Below are 14,697 nucleotides of genomic sequence, written 5' to 3'. Positions count from 1 at the left end.
AATCAATCTAAGATACACTGAGACAATACCTGCAGCCCTCTTCAAGACAGTGGAATCTGACAGACACGTGCACATTTACACACAAATACTCAATCCCACACACGAGTAGGCAATATTTTTACCTGGCTGTTTGTTCATTTATACAGTGTATGTTTACTCTGTGCTTTGTATATGAAAAGGTCTCGAGCACACAGACTGACTGAGATTAATCGTTCTGTTAATTACTGCTAAGTTTAACTTAGTCATCTGATTCTTTTTGCTATCCATCTTTTGTTTTTGTGTGCCTCTTTTTTTTTTGAGGGGGTGGGTAGATTTGTTCAACAGCATCCACACTGACGGTAACTTGTTGTTTCCATTTTGTTAAGAATCAAGCTGGATCTGCACACGCACACACACACGCACACACCACAGTCTGTTTCTTCAAACCCTGTATTGTCCACTGTCAGTGAACATCTTGCCTCTTGTCTCATATGTGAGCCGTGAATTTCAGTCATTTACAGAGGACTCTCCATCAAGTATGTAGAACAGCTTTACTTCTTGAAAATCTGTTACACACACATTGTATCTACTAAAGATTTAAAAAAAAAAAAAAAAAAAAAAAAAAAAAAAAAAAAGAGGTTCATGCTGGATTCGTGTTTTTACTGTACTAACATTTTGAGAGGCTATTGCAAAAGAGCCCACACGTTATGAACCCTACGTAGTGTGCTATACAGTGTCAAACTACGGCGTAGAGCTGTCCTCATGCAAGAATTAGTCCTTCAGCCAGGACCGAATGATTGCCACGGCGCGACTGTCCACTGCATCGTGGCTGACAGCCACTCTTTGCGTTGTCATGGCCCATTTCTTTTGTCTTGCCCACATCATGAGACAAGGGCACCGTCTTACAGTCAAGAGGGAGCAAAGAATCTCATGGCGTTGATTTCTACTGTGCTTTCTACTGTGCTCTTTGTGTTTCGCTTGGGAAAAAAATACACGAGAGCAGAGTAAAAACGTTGATATCTCAATACACCGCTGATAACTGAGCAGGCAAAAACTGCACAAAGTTTTTCAGCTTGCTGTGTTCATAGGCGATTCAGTGAGAAGCTCGAGTAATTTTCCTTCTTCTTCTGCCACGATGTGCAAATATGACCTTTGCCATACAATCCTGCTCACTGTGCTCTACGTTTCAGCAGCCCGGTCATAGGGCAGCAAAAATATTACATCACGGGCTGTAATGTGACTCTGACAGTCGACACTTGAAGAGCTGCGGTGATGAATAGCTTAACGGCATCTCTCTTAATGATCACAACGTTCATTAACAGTTAAGGAAGGCACGTAATGCTCTGAGAGTGCTCTCCAGTCACTAGATGAGATTTATGTCCTGCTGTTTTGAGTGACAGGCACTTGAACACCTTTCTGTCCTGTTGCTATGGATGCAAGAACAGAAAAGGCATATTAATCGTCATGCAGCAACAAATTACACCAAATGAAACAAGAAGTAACGCTGCTCACAACCAAGAAGAGTAAAAACAGGCATTTAACTAAAAAGAAACTCACCCAATCGGTATTTCTCTTTAGCCTCTGCTCTCTCTTTGGCATCAAAGTACCAGACTGTGATGGCATAGCTGCAAGAGACAAGAGGTAAAGGCTGAAATAAGAATAAAAGCTCATCTTTTTATGGACAGAGAACTGTGGCTCAAAAAGGGGGGAAAAAAAGAAGAAAAAAAAGAGACATTGTCGGTGAATTTTATAAATTGATAAAGCAGGAACACAATGGTCGTAACAGTCACAATGTCACAAAAGAAACAAATAAAAACTAAAGTCGACCAGGCCGCAGACGTCACAGGCAGCATAGGGTTAATTCCTGCTATTTGTCATCTCTCCTGTGGGGCTGTATTGTTTATTCCTGTCTCTCATGTCTTTGCCTTTCCAGCACGAGTCCTGCAATCGAACCTTCCTCCCCACTCCCTCCCACCGACCTCCTCAGGAAACACATATTTCCTGCCTCCGGCCCCACCTCGCCCCCCAGCAGTCAAGACGCAGAGGAGAGGAGATGGGAGAGTAAAAGGCTACGTGCCACGTGACCTTGTAAACATGCAAACGCTTACGTCGGTCTGTAAAGTGGGTCCGAATTATCTCGTGTGAGCATCAAGGAAACTTCAACCCATGTGAAACCCAGTTTTCTATACACACGTAATCAACTGTAGAAAGACAGCGACAATGACCACGCTGAAGTAAAATGAGAATAGAGAGAGGGGAGAGAAGGGAAAATATAAATTTAATCTTTTTTTAACCTGCTGGAATAGTTGTGAGAAAAACATATATTGGTTTCTGCACAAAAAGCCTAAACTGTATGTTAATTATGATGTACTTATAGAACTGAGCAACAGAAGACAGTTAGCTGCCAATAACCCATTGCATGATTTTACATGAATTAATATGCACGTGTTACTAACCGAGTTGAGTAGGCTGGCCTAACTTCATGTGGGTTCCTGCGGTCAGACCAGAAGATGAGCAGCCGGTCGAAGAGAGGTTCAACTTTGGCTACCACATTTTTGCCTTCAGGATAGATCTGCAGCAACCCACCTTGTTTCTACAAACAAGACAAATGCATAACAGAAACAGAAATACTTATTTCCAAAGTACATAATGTGAATCCCTGAGGGTTTACCCGGGTTACCAAATACAAAATTATAATAATAATGCAATAACATTAGATGCACATATGAACTAATGATGATTAACTTTTTTTTTCTCATTTCAACTGAGTGAAACAAATAGTGGAAAAAATGTACCTTGGCATCCCAGTTCTTGTTAAGATAGTAGATACAGGTGATGCACCGTCCATCACCGTTAGGGTTGTCAATGTGGCGCACGTACCCTGCCCCGTTACCTGGGTAACAGGCAACCATGGCCTAAAAACAGAAGAAATGGGATCATTAGTTATAACTTGATACACCATTATAACAAAAAACACAGTTAACTTTTGATTTTTATTCTTCAGCCATATTTGTGACGTAGAGGCAGGACTGTTTGAAAGGTCGGCCACTAGCAGAAGAAGATACGAGTGATGCAGTGCAGGAATGATGCAGCTACCCTCCTCCTCATCTCCTGCTCTAATCATCTCTCACATTTGGCTTTTCCACCCCTCTGCAGTAAACCACACCACCATATATCTATCTATCTATCTATACACACATATACATACACACACATATATATATGAAAACTATTTGAATATTTAATATTTTCCATAGTGTTATTAAGTGGGCAGCGCAGTAAAGCTAAGAAATATGTCAGAGTTCAGCAAAGAAACGATCTGCAAACAATGGTTTCACGCTGGTATTTCCCCTGCTTGACGTCTGAGAGTTGGAGGCTGTGAAGCAGGAGAGCACTGCTTTCTCTGGGGAGACAGTGGGAACTGAGACCTGCGTGAAAAGTCCTTCGTTCAATGCGCATTCCAGACGAGGGCCACTACAGGGCCACGTGGCTGTAAGCTAAAAAATAGAGCTGTGCCAAAATATGATACATACAAGGCTGTGTGACATATCCTTCAGATTAACAGGGGCATATTTGTGCTTCAGTAACTTTCCAAACTGTCTCCTCTGGCTTTAAGTCTCCTCAATATATGAAAAATCTATAACTGATTCACTTACTCACTGATATCAGCTTTTGCTAGTGGAGATTGTGGCTGATGCATTTGGCAGCGTGTAAAGTAACGATTTCATTATTATCTCTCCAGGTTGACAACAGAAGAAGATACTGTCATTGTCTTGACTTATACTGTTCTGCATGGGAAACAAAGCTTACAATACGAGTCAGCGCATCACTTCAGCTCAGCTGAGCAATACTATTATTCATTGCTAACAGCTTCTGCAATGCCGCAGTATCGATTTAACTCAGCTGACGCTATCGTTTAAGTTCTTGTACTACAGTGTGCAACTTGTACCCTTAGGAAATGAAAGCCTGCTCACATAGATTTCTAAGACAAACACACCTGCCCTAGTGTTGTTTGTGAAACTCAAAAGTGACTGTAACACTTTGTGGAGGAGAGCTTCCTTTCCTGCTCCTCTTGCTGGGCTTCATAGAAAAGTGAGCTTGATTGTGTGACTCTGCTTGGCAACAGTTGTCTGCTCTCATTACTGACCAGTGCTCAGAGTTAGCGCTCATTAACCTCTAGACCTCTTCTTCTCGACTCCAACTGCCAAACGGTGTCCGTGTCAAAATCAGCAGACTAATTGTACAAAATGAAAAACTGATATTTGGGTGTGTTGCTTACGATCATCAGGAGTGTCGCTTTACTTAGAATTTATTTCAACAAAGTCCCTACAATAATACAGAAAAAGCTCCCAACAATCAGATGACCCGTATGAGCAAGTACTCGATGACAGTGGGAAGAGAAAAACAACAACAACAACAACAACACCCTTTTACCAGGAACAAATTTCCAGGAGAACCAGGCACTCTCTTGGGTTATTTTGACTTTGATGTCAAGGTCACCAGGATTAGAACTCGTCTTGAGATTTCTATTAGATGTACCAATGGCATTGTTTTCAAAACCATCACGCCTTGTTCGTGAGTTATTGCATTCACAAGATTTTTTATTTTATTTAATTTTTTTTAAGAAAACCTGACCTCTGACCTTGAGGTCGAGATCAGTGAGATTCAAACCTGTCCGAGATTTTTAGTAGACAGACCTAAAGTATCTATTTGAAAATCCTAGGTGACTTCCTTTTTTAGTTATTGCATTTACAAGATTTTCAGAAAAATATGACCTCTGACTCTGACTTTGGGGTTGAGGTCACTGAAATTCAAACTTATCCATGACGTGCAGTAGACATACTTATGGCATCATTTGAATCTCCTATGACGCCTCTAATTCTGTGAATTCTATCGCAGTCATAAACTAAGTTGTCCAAGCCACCCATCCAGTGAAGTGACAATAGCCCGTCAGCCTTTTACGGCTGAGGAGTAAAAAATAAAAAAGTTTGCCTTATAATTGGTCATTTTCAGCTTTTTTTGAACAACTGATGGTTTGTTTTGATGTGCTAACCCTTAGGACCTCTACTTGTTGACTTGGCAACATCTTCATGCCAAACAGTGACAAGAAGAAGAAAATACCAGACAGGAGTCTACTTTTAGCACCCTGCTGTCACTGTCAAGTTCACATGTTACCTTCTGCTGCTGACCTTGTACCACAGTGATAACAGCTGATCGGTCTTGTGGGGGTACGTGCCCTTTTGTGCAGACAAGAAGCTGCTCTGTTGTGCAAAGGATAAATATGCACTCTGTCATTAAACAGACAGCAAACTGTATAAAGGTATAGTTTGGTTTTGACTTAATTCAAAAAGGAAACTGTTCAGGTTTAGAATACTTATGAGTATAATTTTTATAAGTAGTTTTATTTTAATGGCAGCTATCTTTGAAGCAGAGTGGATTCTGGTAGGCAGTTTGTGATCATCTGAATCGTGGCTATTGAGAATGGGAAAATGGCATACCAGACATTTTGTTATTTTTTTAACAATGAGTGTAAATATTTTGGGTGTGCATGTATTCGAGGAAGTATGGTTTCCCAGCAAATAACCCTCTTTTCCCCCCAAAATGCCCACAAACTGTCTTAACAGCTGTAATTAACCACAATTAACATGTGAAATGCCACATCAGGCATCTCACGCCTAGCCCTGAAGCATAAACACATTAAACACACACAGATACACTGTGGCTATCAAAGCGTACACAAGAAGGGTATATAATTTAGAAGATGAGTTATTGTTTTATTTGTTTGTTTGTTTTTTACTTTAAACCTACCTGAGGTGAAAAAAAAAAAAAGTTTTCTAACACAACGATAGTATTCAAATAAGTTTCATATACATCCACATTGCATCAGTCTACACCTGTCAGTTGCATAAACACCCACAGACACACAATACTCGGTCAGCTAAACAGCACAAATCGATCCTATCTGTCATTTCTGGCCCTCCTCACCTCTTCATCTCTGCCCTCAGTAAGTTCAAGTCTAACTGGCACCAACCACATGCCTGCCCGGGACCAGCATTAATGCTCTAATGGCAGCTCTGGGTAGATACCCAGGTGACGGGCAGGCAGGCAGAACAAGCTGTTCTGGAGGAGAACAAAAATAAACTCCAATGCCACATGCATATTCAGATAAAGGGAATTATGGTGGAGGTGGGGGTGGGGCTGAGTGAGGGGATGGCTGAACAAATACAGGCATTGCCGTTTGCCAAGGTGATCGAGTAAAAGAGAGGGAAAGCATTTTTATGCGTGTGACGCACAGCAACAAAAATGTTGCAAGTTGACTATGATGACTCCAAACGCTAAGGAGAATTTCAGAAACAAAAAGTTTTCAGTCTGGGTTTTGGTGGTAGTTATGTTTCTATAAACATTTCAGGATTCGTTAACCTTCAAGTAAACTGTTTTAAAATCCTCTTTGAGTCATATTACTCATCTGCTGCAACAGATATAGACTGCACAGATCGGTTACTCCTTACGATTGCAAACATTACTATTTTAAAGTCCCCTGCGGAGACATGCACAAGCCTTGTGCATGTCTCCCAAACTCTATGCTATGAAAACATAAGAGAAGTGTGTTAGCAGGCCAAAAGAAGTCCTCAAGCTCCACCACATTTTGCCGTGTGGCAACCCTGAGCCCTTTCGGATGCATGGAAAACGTGAATCAAAGTCAATAAGTCCTTGATGGTGAATGTTTGGAGCTGCTCAAGGACTCTTCGGTAAAACAAATGTTTTTCAATTCCACAGTTGAGACCTACTGAGTCACTGACTGTCAAGCAGCACAGTATTTCTGCTCCATTTTCAAAACTGATTACTCACAAGCAGCCGGGAGAGCAGGAGATTTCATATAAGGCAGAAAAAGAGATTATTCATTTCTTCCAAATTGAGAATGAGATAAGAGCCCGGGTGAATAAAACGGAATAAGGCTGAACTGCTCTGCCACTCCCAGCTCATATCTCTGCCGTCCTTCCAGTTTGATGTCACGGCCTGCTGCTTAGGAAGATTTACCTCTAGTTTGCTGCTCATATAAGCTGAAGGATGGTTTTAGAGTGTGTGAGAAGTGGCGTGACCTGGACTAGGTGAGTTCAAACAATAACTCTATAATTGTTCCCTAGCAGCATATCGTAACCAGCAATACTGTGATCCAAGTGAGCGTCACTCTCCCATTCAAGAATAGCCAATATCTGCTAACATGCTCAGGCTCTGGATTCACTGTAAATCTGTGAGTGTTTTGAAAGAGGCGGTAGACCCCTCTTTCCCTCGCCTAATTAAAAAAAAAAAAAAAAAAAATTTGTCATTAAGTTTACAAAATGTGAGCCTCTAAAGCTGAATCACATCAACACAGCACTATCGCATTTGGAGACATTGCCGCATGACAAGATATAAATGGTTAGAAACACAATCAAATTCAAATATAATAAACAGCCTCTAGTGTTTACAGTATATTACTGGGGGTTGTGTGAACATAACACAAAGGAAACCAAAAAAATAAAAAATGGTGAGCTCATAGGCTGTGCCCTTATGAGTCAGTCACACTATAGCCACAGTTGCACTCATTATGTATGAGTCAGCCCTGAATATTAGCCTAAGCAACACAGTCAAACGACTATTTCTGTAGGTGTTAGCATTTGCATGTACACGATACACTATTTCTTTTTTTTAAATAAAAAATTAGCGCAGCGGTGCCTGGCAGCTCCACTTGCAGTGTCCACATATTATGCACCAAGCCTGGGTCCTTTAAAGTAGTGGACCTTGCATAGCATCACATTAAGACGCATTCAAAATAATAGGTGAGCTTCCTTATAAACACCAACTTGTCATCAAAGGGAAACCAAATGTTAACTGTTAAAACTAAAATCTGGTTCTATTTACCATCTAGATTGTCTGAAAGGAAATTAAATTGATTTAAAAACTGAAAATCCAACCATTCATCCATCCATGCTAGGAACTCAGTGACTAGCCTGCGTGTTAGGATATGACTTCTGGCTTCTGCCTGCACGGTGGCACTGCTGAGCTCTAGGAGGGGCATCTAAGGACACTTTACAGCAGAAGACAGACAGTCCTAATATGCCAAGCTTCTGCTGCATTGCCCTTTCTCGCTTACTCATCACTATCTTCCCTTTACCCCCTGATCCACTGCACGTTCACATCTCCTCTAACCCATCCCTTATCTTTGAGACGTTCCCAGTATCACCTTGGGTCATGTAAACTACATTACCATTCCTTTTGTTAACACTATAATCCTTGCCCTCCCCCCCTACGTTCTCATAGGCAGCGAAACCGGCCTTCTGCTGACTAACAGTAGACAGGCTTGGGGGAAAAAAAGTGCTACTTACTGCTGGTGCGGCATTATTTTGGGCATTGCCAGGCCCTCTTTTTCCTCTCCTCATCTCTTTCATACACAATTCGCAGCTCTACTCTGTATGGGCCTGTTACCAAGGTAACGGCAGGGAAATATTTTGCCCAAGTAGCAAATAAGGGGCTTGATAAGACGGGAAAGGAGAAAGGGAGTAAAGGACATGGGAAATGAAAATGTGGAGAAAAGGAAAAGACGAGAAGAAGGACAGAACACCAAGAAGAAGGAAAAAATACAAGTGCACTCTGGACAATGAGACGAGAGGACGTACCCCACAGTACCCACACGGTGCCCACACGGTGCCCCTTCCATGTATCTGTACTGCCTCTTTTCCTTTCCTTATCACTTCCTCTTTCTTTCATGCTCACTCCACAATTGCACCTATTGCAATGCTGTCTCTCGCACTAATCCACACAAACACCCCGTCAGGACATTTTGTACTATGCGGCACGGACCTTTTCCTTTTATTTTTATGCACCAAGAGCGCACAATGTGATTTTGGCCTGGGAACAACTGCCGTTAAGGTCTCGAACATTTTCACCAAGGGGTCACTCGGTTTGTTATCCCACCTAAGAGAGAATAAATGACCAAGTAGGTAAAAGTTAACACAATACATTGTGAAGGATGTATTATCCTTCACAATAAAACAGTGGGATCTAATGATCAACCAAGATGGACTCACTGTCCTCCTAATTTCATGGCACTGCAGAAACTGGAATCAGCACATTTTACATTTACAGCATTAAAGTTCTGCATTGAAGATTTGCATACTGTTTCCAGGGTTAAGTGTTTGCTCTTTTGTTGTTGTTGTTGTTGTTGTTGTTGTTGTTGTTTTCAAGATCGAAGTAACACCTTCGATGCGTTATTGACTTCAAAGATAAATCCACTTCTGTCATGAAAGTAAGCTGCAGCTTAAAGTGTCAAAAGATAAAGAGTGTTTTCTAACGTGAGACAGGCTACACGGCAGAATGCCAGTCAACAGCAATGCACAAGACCGTACTGTTACCGTTTTTGCACTCTGAAGTGCAGGGATGGGGGTAATTGTGGAAAACTGGGCATGTGTTACCCTTACACAGCTCTGCTCAGGCATTATGTTAAAGTGGCTTCACTTTACTGAAGAAGCACTATCGGCCCAAGTCTAAGGGAGCAAAGGCGGCTGCAGTGAGATAAGCACAACAGACCTCGTTTAAACACCGTCTCAAACTGACGTAAATGGTAAGACGTGCATTTAGGGCAGGGTGCTATGTGCAGTTGAGCAGAGTTAGCAAAGTTGTGGAGGAAGCACTATGGAAATAGAGGTGAAAAAAGAATATCCATCCATCCATGTTTTATTATGTCAAACAACAAAACAGTTGTTTGACATGGTTTCAAGAAACTTTTTACATCTGTGTGTTATATTTTGCACAGACACAAAGATAAATGCTGGCTACTTTGCTACACCGCTGCAAAGACTTGTGTGGTTGCCAGCTTGCAGGCAACAGCTTTCCAATGCGGAGCACAAATATGTCTATTTTTTCAGATCAGATCACATTTGGTCAACATCAAGAGCCATCCTGGATGTCTTTTCCACATAAAACAGGTTACGCATTTCAACAGGAGTAAAAAAAAAAAAAAAAAACAAAGGGAAAAAATCCCAGCCTAGACTGGCGTGTAAAACACAGACAGGGGGGAGAGCATACAGTGCCCCTAACAGATATACACAGAGATAAACACATGGAAAAAGACTAACAAAGTTCAATTCTTTTTTTTTCTTTGCTCTTCTACAATGTTTTTCCAAACTATTGGGGAAGTATTTTGTAATTTTGGGGCTCATTCCTAAGGGCCGCACTCTGATAATTGTGCACTGTGTCTGAAAAATATCAATGGAAAAACTGGGTCACGTAGTGATGCTAAAGTAAAATAAGGGGAAAAAAATATGCTGCTCACGTGGCACGAGATATAAGATAAGGGAAATGAAAACAAACACTCCTCTGCCATGCCAGTGCCATGTTTGTGTGGGTCAAAGTGATGATAGAAAATTCTGGCAGAGATAAAGCAATGGCAGAGGAGATACAGCCCCCGAGTTTGTTTTCTTCTTCTTTAGGGTGCCAGAGGTATGAAGGCAGGGACTAGGATGGGGAGATAAACTTCGGCAGGCCTAAACCTAGTGCGAGTAGGACTGCAGCCCCTCCCTCTCGCATGTGCCACAAACACAGGGCTCATCTTGACATCCTATCAGCAGGAGCCCTGCGCACTCTCCCCATGTGGTGCGATGGTGTGTGTTTGCCTACCCACATGTCGGCATTATAGAAGGTAAAGCAGGGCAGACAAGACAGCCTAGCACAACTTCAGTGAGGTCAGACTGATGCTCTACTCTGGCATCCTTTATTGTCCTCCGTTTTTCTCTGGCACGTTTCTTTTAAAACCTCTCACCCGCACCCCCCTCCCCCACTCCTCTCACCTTAGTGCGTCCGTTGATGACACAGTTCCCAAGCTGTCCATTGGCAGAGCTGTACATGACGGCCTCATCTATGTGAGCCATCAGCACTCCAATGTTCTCGCACCCGGGCTCTTTCCCCTCCACCCAGGCGATCTGGTCGCCCCTGATGTTAAGGGAGGGAATGTTCTTCTGGCTCACCAGCTGCCCACCGCGAAACTTCCCATTCTGATTTAGAGTCTCCACCTCTTCCAGGACTCTGTCGCCCAGCTGCGAGCCCAGGAAGTTGTCCTTTACACAAATCCCATAATACCTCATGCAAGGGACGATGTACTGCTTGGCTATGCGCTCTGCTGACCAGCCAGTCCCTGCAGGAAGTGGTGGGTTACGGGCAGCATGTACCCCAGGTGCAGCTGAAAGGCCTGAAGAAGCCACCTTACTGTGCTGATTATTATGAGGGGCAGCGTGGGTTAAGGAAGCCAACTGGTTGGAATGGGAACTGTTGCCACAGTTGACAGCAACTGAGAGAGGGGCGACTGCTCGAGCCACTCTGCTGGTTTCTGTGGATTTGCTTGCAACGCCTCCATCTACCAACCTTCTCCGCTTCCAGTCCGAGTCCCCTGAAGCGAATACTGGGTCCATAGAACCTCCTGGTCCAGGTGACCCCACGCTCTGGCTGTTAACAGTCTCTGGCCCAATCTCCCGATTCTCCCCACATCTCTTTTTCTGCTGTTGTGCCTGTCTGGTTTTTAAGTCACCATTGAGTCTCCGCATTACTGACGGGTGCTTCTCATGAGCAGTCCAGTCCCCGTTCTCCATCAGGCAGGCTCTGCTGGTGAGGGGGTACCCGGGGCCCTCCGTTTGCCCCTCCACCCCCGTTACTTGGGCAGGGTAACCATTTGGCGTCTGAGCCAAAATGCCCGAGTGGTTGCCCTCTACAGTTGCAGAAGGCGACACCACCCCGCCGTTGTAGAGCGGCACGCCGGTTTTGCATTGCTTCGTTGGGGTGGTGATTCCCGGGGAGTCAGTCTGAGAGGCTAGATCCGCGAGCAACTCCGCCGCGGTTGGACTGCCGACCGGCGCCGCACATAAGCCATTAAGCCCCATGTCCGTCCGGTGCGTGTGGTGAATCTCTGTCGGTCCGCTGACAAACTGCCTGCTGTTCGCTCCTCTGTCCTGCGAGTGTGAAACTGCAACGGATCCGCGGGCTGGGTTTACAAGGTCCGTCTGTTCCAAACTCTCCATTTCATCTCGTCATCTGCTGGATGCGCACGTACTTCACGTCCTCGACTCATTTTCTAGCTGAGCCGCTGCTGCTCTCTCTGGGGGAGAAGATCCCTGGCGCAACCGATGGAAGTTTCATGACTAAGTCCTCCTCTGCTGCCTTTGATTCCTCCCATTTCTCCGGTTTAAATACTCTGAAGCAGCGTGTTTGTTTGTCTCCGTGTCTTATATACATTCTGGGAGTGTGTTGGGCATTTCTGTGAAGAGCAAAACGATACACTTTAGACCTATTAATAGCACAGTGCAGACCACCTGTCACAGCGAGCTGAGGTAAATAATTCCTAATATTTATGTGGTGCAACAAACTCCTAGTTTGGGCTATATGCGGTATTTCTATAGGCCTACTCGTAGTATTTTTAAGTGGGAGCAAGAAAACAGTGCCAGAGAAGCAGCCTATACATTTATAAAAATACAATCCTAAGCATATGCTATCAGTGTAAAGAAAATGAAAAAAATGTGCAGGCTAATATTTACTGCAGCTTTATACCCAGATTTTAGTCATTTCAAAGAAGGAAGGTCAAAACAAGTCACTTTTACACACAGTTGGGCTATACCACCTTGACAATGGACACGAAAATAATAAAAATATAATATAGGATAAAATGAACACTATAAAAGGAGCTTTCAATATAAGCTTCGACATCGTGAAGTGTATTAAATTTTGGCGAAACACCAATTAAATTATTTATATTTCGTCTTTGTCTGCCATTCATTACCAACTTAGCAGCACCACTATTGTTAAGTGCCCCTTGACAAAAAGAGTGAAAGACTAAACCGGTTTATTGAACGCCATTAAAAAAGAAAAACGTCCCACAGAGTATTAAATAAGTTAAATATGCAGGTTATGGGGTCTAAAAGCGTTGAAATTTCTCGCCGGGAAAGCACAATCCACTGCTTACCTACGGCAGCCTACAGCAATGCAAATCCTCGGCGAGCGTACGTGACAGGCTGAGAGTACGCATGTTATTTCCGGGATTGTCTAGCTCGTGCGTCCGTCCCATCCAATTTTTTTGTCGGTTATAAATAATATCCAGGTGGCGAGGGCAGCCAACGGCGGCCTGACACATTAAACCGGGCGGAGGGGCGAAAAGAGGAGCCTGGAGATCCGCCAGGCGCCCTCAAAACACCCAAAAAAAGCGCTCCCCGTTGTGTCGGTGAGCGCCCCCAGTTTGTGTCTGCCTCCCCCCACCCCTACTCTCTTTCGCCTCCTCCCACAGCTCTCTCTCTCTCTCTCTCTCTGTGTCTCGCTCCAACTGCCGTTTACATGCATGCAGGCCGGCCATGTGACTACTTGCTACTATAGCCGACCTACAGCAGCAATAACATAAACCGCCCGTGAGAGGAAAGAAAAATACTATAGAAAATAATGTGTTTATGTTATTCAAAGATTTTAATATTTATTTAAACAATACCAGAATGTAGAAAAGTTGACTCGAAAGTATAAAAACGTAGGATAAATATCAGACGTATTGTCTTTACACTGTCGGGGGCAAATATTCACAAAATAACGCTGGAATATTTAATCTGCAAAACTGAATATCCGTCTATCAATACGTGATTTTTCTGGTTTACATAATTATTAAAATCACAACCTGCATGCTTTTGAAGCAGAAGAATCAAAATGCATGCAATTTGTAAATCAAGTACTTAGATAGATAATATGCATGATATTACACAGATGCTGGCTTTATAGTTTTCTGCAAATGCCCACGTCTTATATACTGATATAAAACATCATAAAAACATCAATATAAGCTCAGCTGATGCCGCAGCAGCTCAGCATCTATAGAGCAGGGGTGTCAACACAAGGCCAAGGCCAGCACACATTTGAATCCAGTCCTCTGGACAGCTATGGGAAAGTTTCAAAACTAATTCTACAGATAAAGACCTCCTCCATGGCTATTCATAGTACGCTAACACACTTAATAGTTAAACATTAATATAACATTTTATAATTATTATTATTGTTTTACAGTTGGTAAAATAAATAAATGAATAAATAAATGAATAAATAACAACTGGAAGTCTGGGCAATAACATAAATAACATTTATTTCTTACAATCTAAGCCCAGATCATTGAAGAGACTGAAGAGTTATGCTGCCAGATTTCATTTATTTATTACAGCAGCATTATCATGTACAAAAACAGAGACCGCATGTTGAAACTGCACTTCTTTTGCTTATGTTTAGATATCATACTGCTAAACGTGTGGTTAAACGTCTGAGAGAAAGAGAAGTTTCACTGGTTCAGCCCTCCTAAGATAGAAGTCAAATGATGTGACATCCCTGCTATAGAGTTTATAATAATTTGGAAATTTAAGATGTTAAGGGAAAGAAAAAAACAACTATCCAAACCTACCTGGCTCTGTGTAAAAACATAACTACCTTCTTGTTAAATCATTGATTAACTGTGATTAGGCCCATTTATGAGAATCTGAGTTCAATTTTAATAGCCTCATCAAGCCCGATTCCCACCAGACATGGTGAATCAAGAAATCACTTAAATAGAAGCTGTCTGACAAAGCTGAGTAGCCTAAAAGATGTCAAAAAGTGACACACCATGCCACAATCGAAACAAAAACCTGTGAAACCTAGTCATTGACATCTCTCATTCTGGAAAAGGTTACAGAG

At 42.6% G+C, this 14,697-nt stretch overlaps 1 protein-coding gene across 1 annotated transcript; it reads right to left on the bottom strand.

Annotated features, from left to right (window-relative positions):
* Positions 1–581: 581 nt before the first annotated feature.
* On the bottom strand, positions 582–13,272 carry egln2 (egl-9 family hypoxia-inducible factor 2). The gene is made up of 6 exons (XM_084950852.1): positions 12,965–13,272; positions 10,806–12,262; positions 2,775–2,894; positions 2,436–2,572; positions 1,537–1,604; positions 582–1,406 (listed from the first exon to the last, which is right to left on the bottom strand). The coding sequence occupies exons 2-6, from the start codon at positions 12,024–12,026 to the stop codon at positions 1,354–1,356; spliced, it is 1,599 nt and encodes a 532-aa protein (XP_084806978.1). The 5' UTR covers positions 12,027–12,262; positions 12,965–13,272; the 3' UTR covers positions 582–1,353.
* Positions 13,273–14,697: the final 1,425 nt, after the last annotated feature.

Source organism: Perissodus microlepis, chromosome 14, assembly GCF_051167445.1.
Source record: "Perissodus microlepis isolate ML-2025 ecotype Zambia chromosome 14, ASM5116744v1, whole genome shotgun sequence".
Classification (NCBI taxonomy): domain Eukaryota; kingdom Metazoa; phylum Chordata; class Actinopteri; order Cichliformes; family Cichlidae; genus Perissodus; species Perissodus microlepis.
Note: the sequence above shows the minus strand (reverse complement) of the source record. Positions and strands in the feature narration are given on the sequence as shown.

Excerpts from the sequence above, each read along its gene's own strand:
- egln2 (XM_084950852.1), bottom strand. The coding sequence starts at position 12,026 with ATGGAGAGTTTGGAACAGACGGACCTTGTAAACCCAGCCCGCGGATCC. Across the intron at positions 2,895-10,805 it reads TCATCAACGGACGCACTAAG|GCCATGGTTGCCTGTTACCC; the intron begins GTGAGAGGAGTG and ends TTCTGTTTTTAG. Across the intron at positions 2,573-2,774 it reads ACAAGAACTGGGATGCCAAG|AAACAAGGTGGGTTGCTGCA; the intron begins GTACATTTTTTC and ends TCTTGTTTGTAG.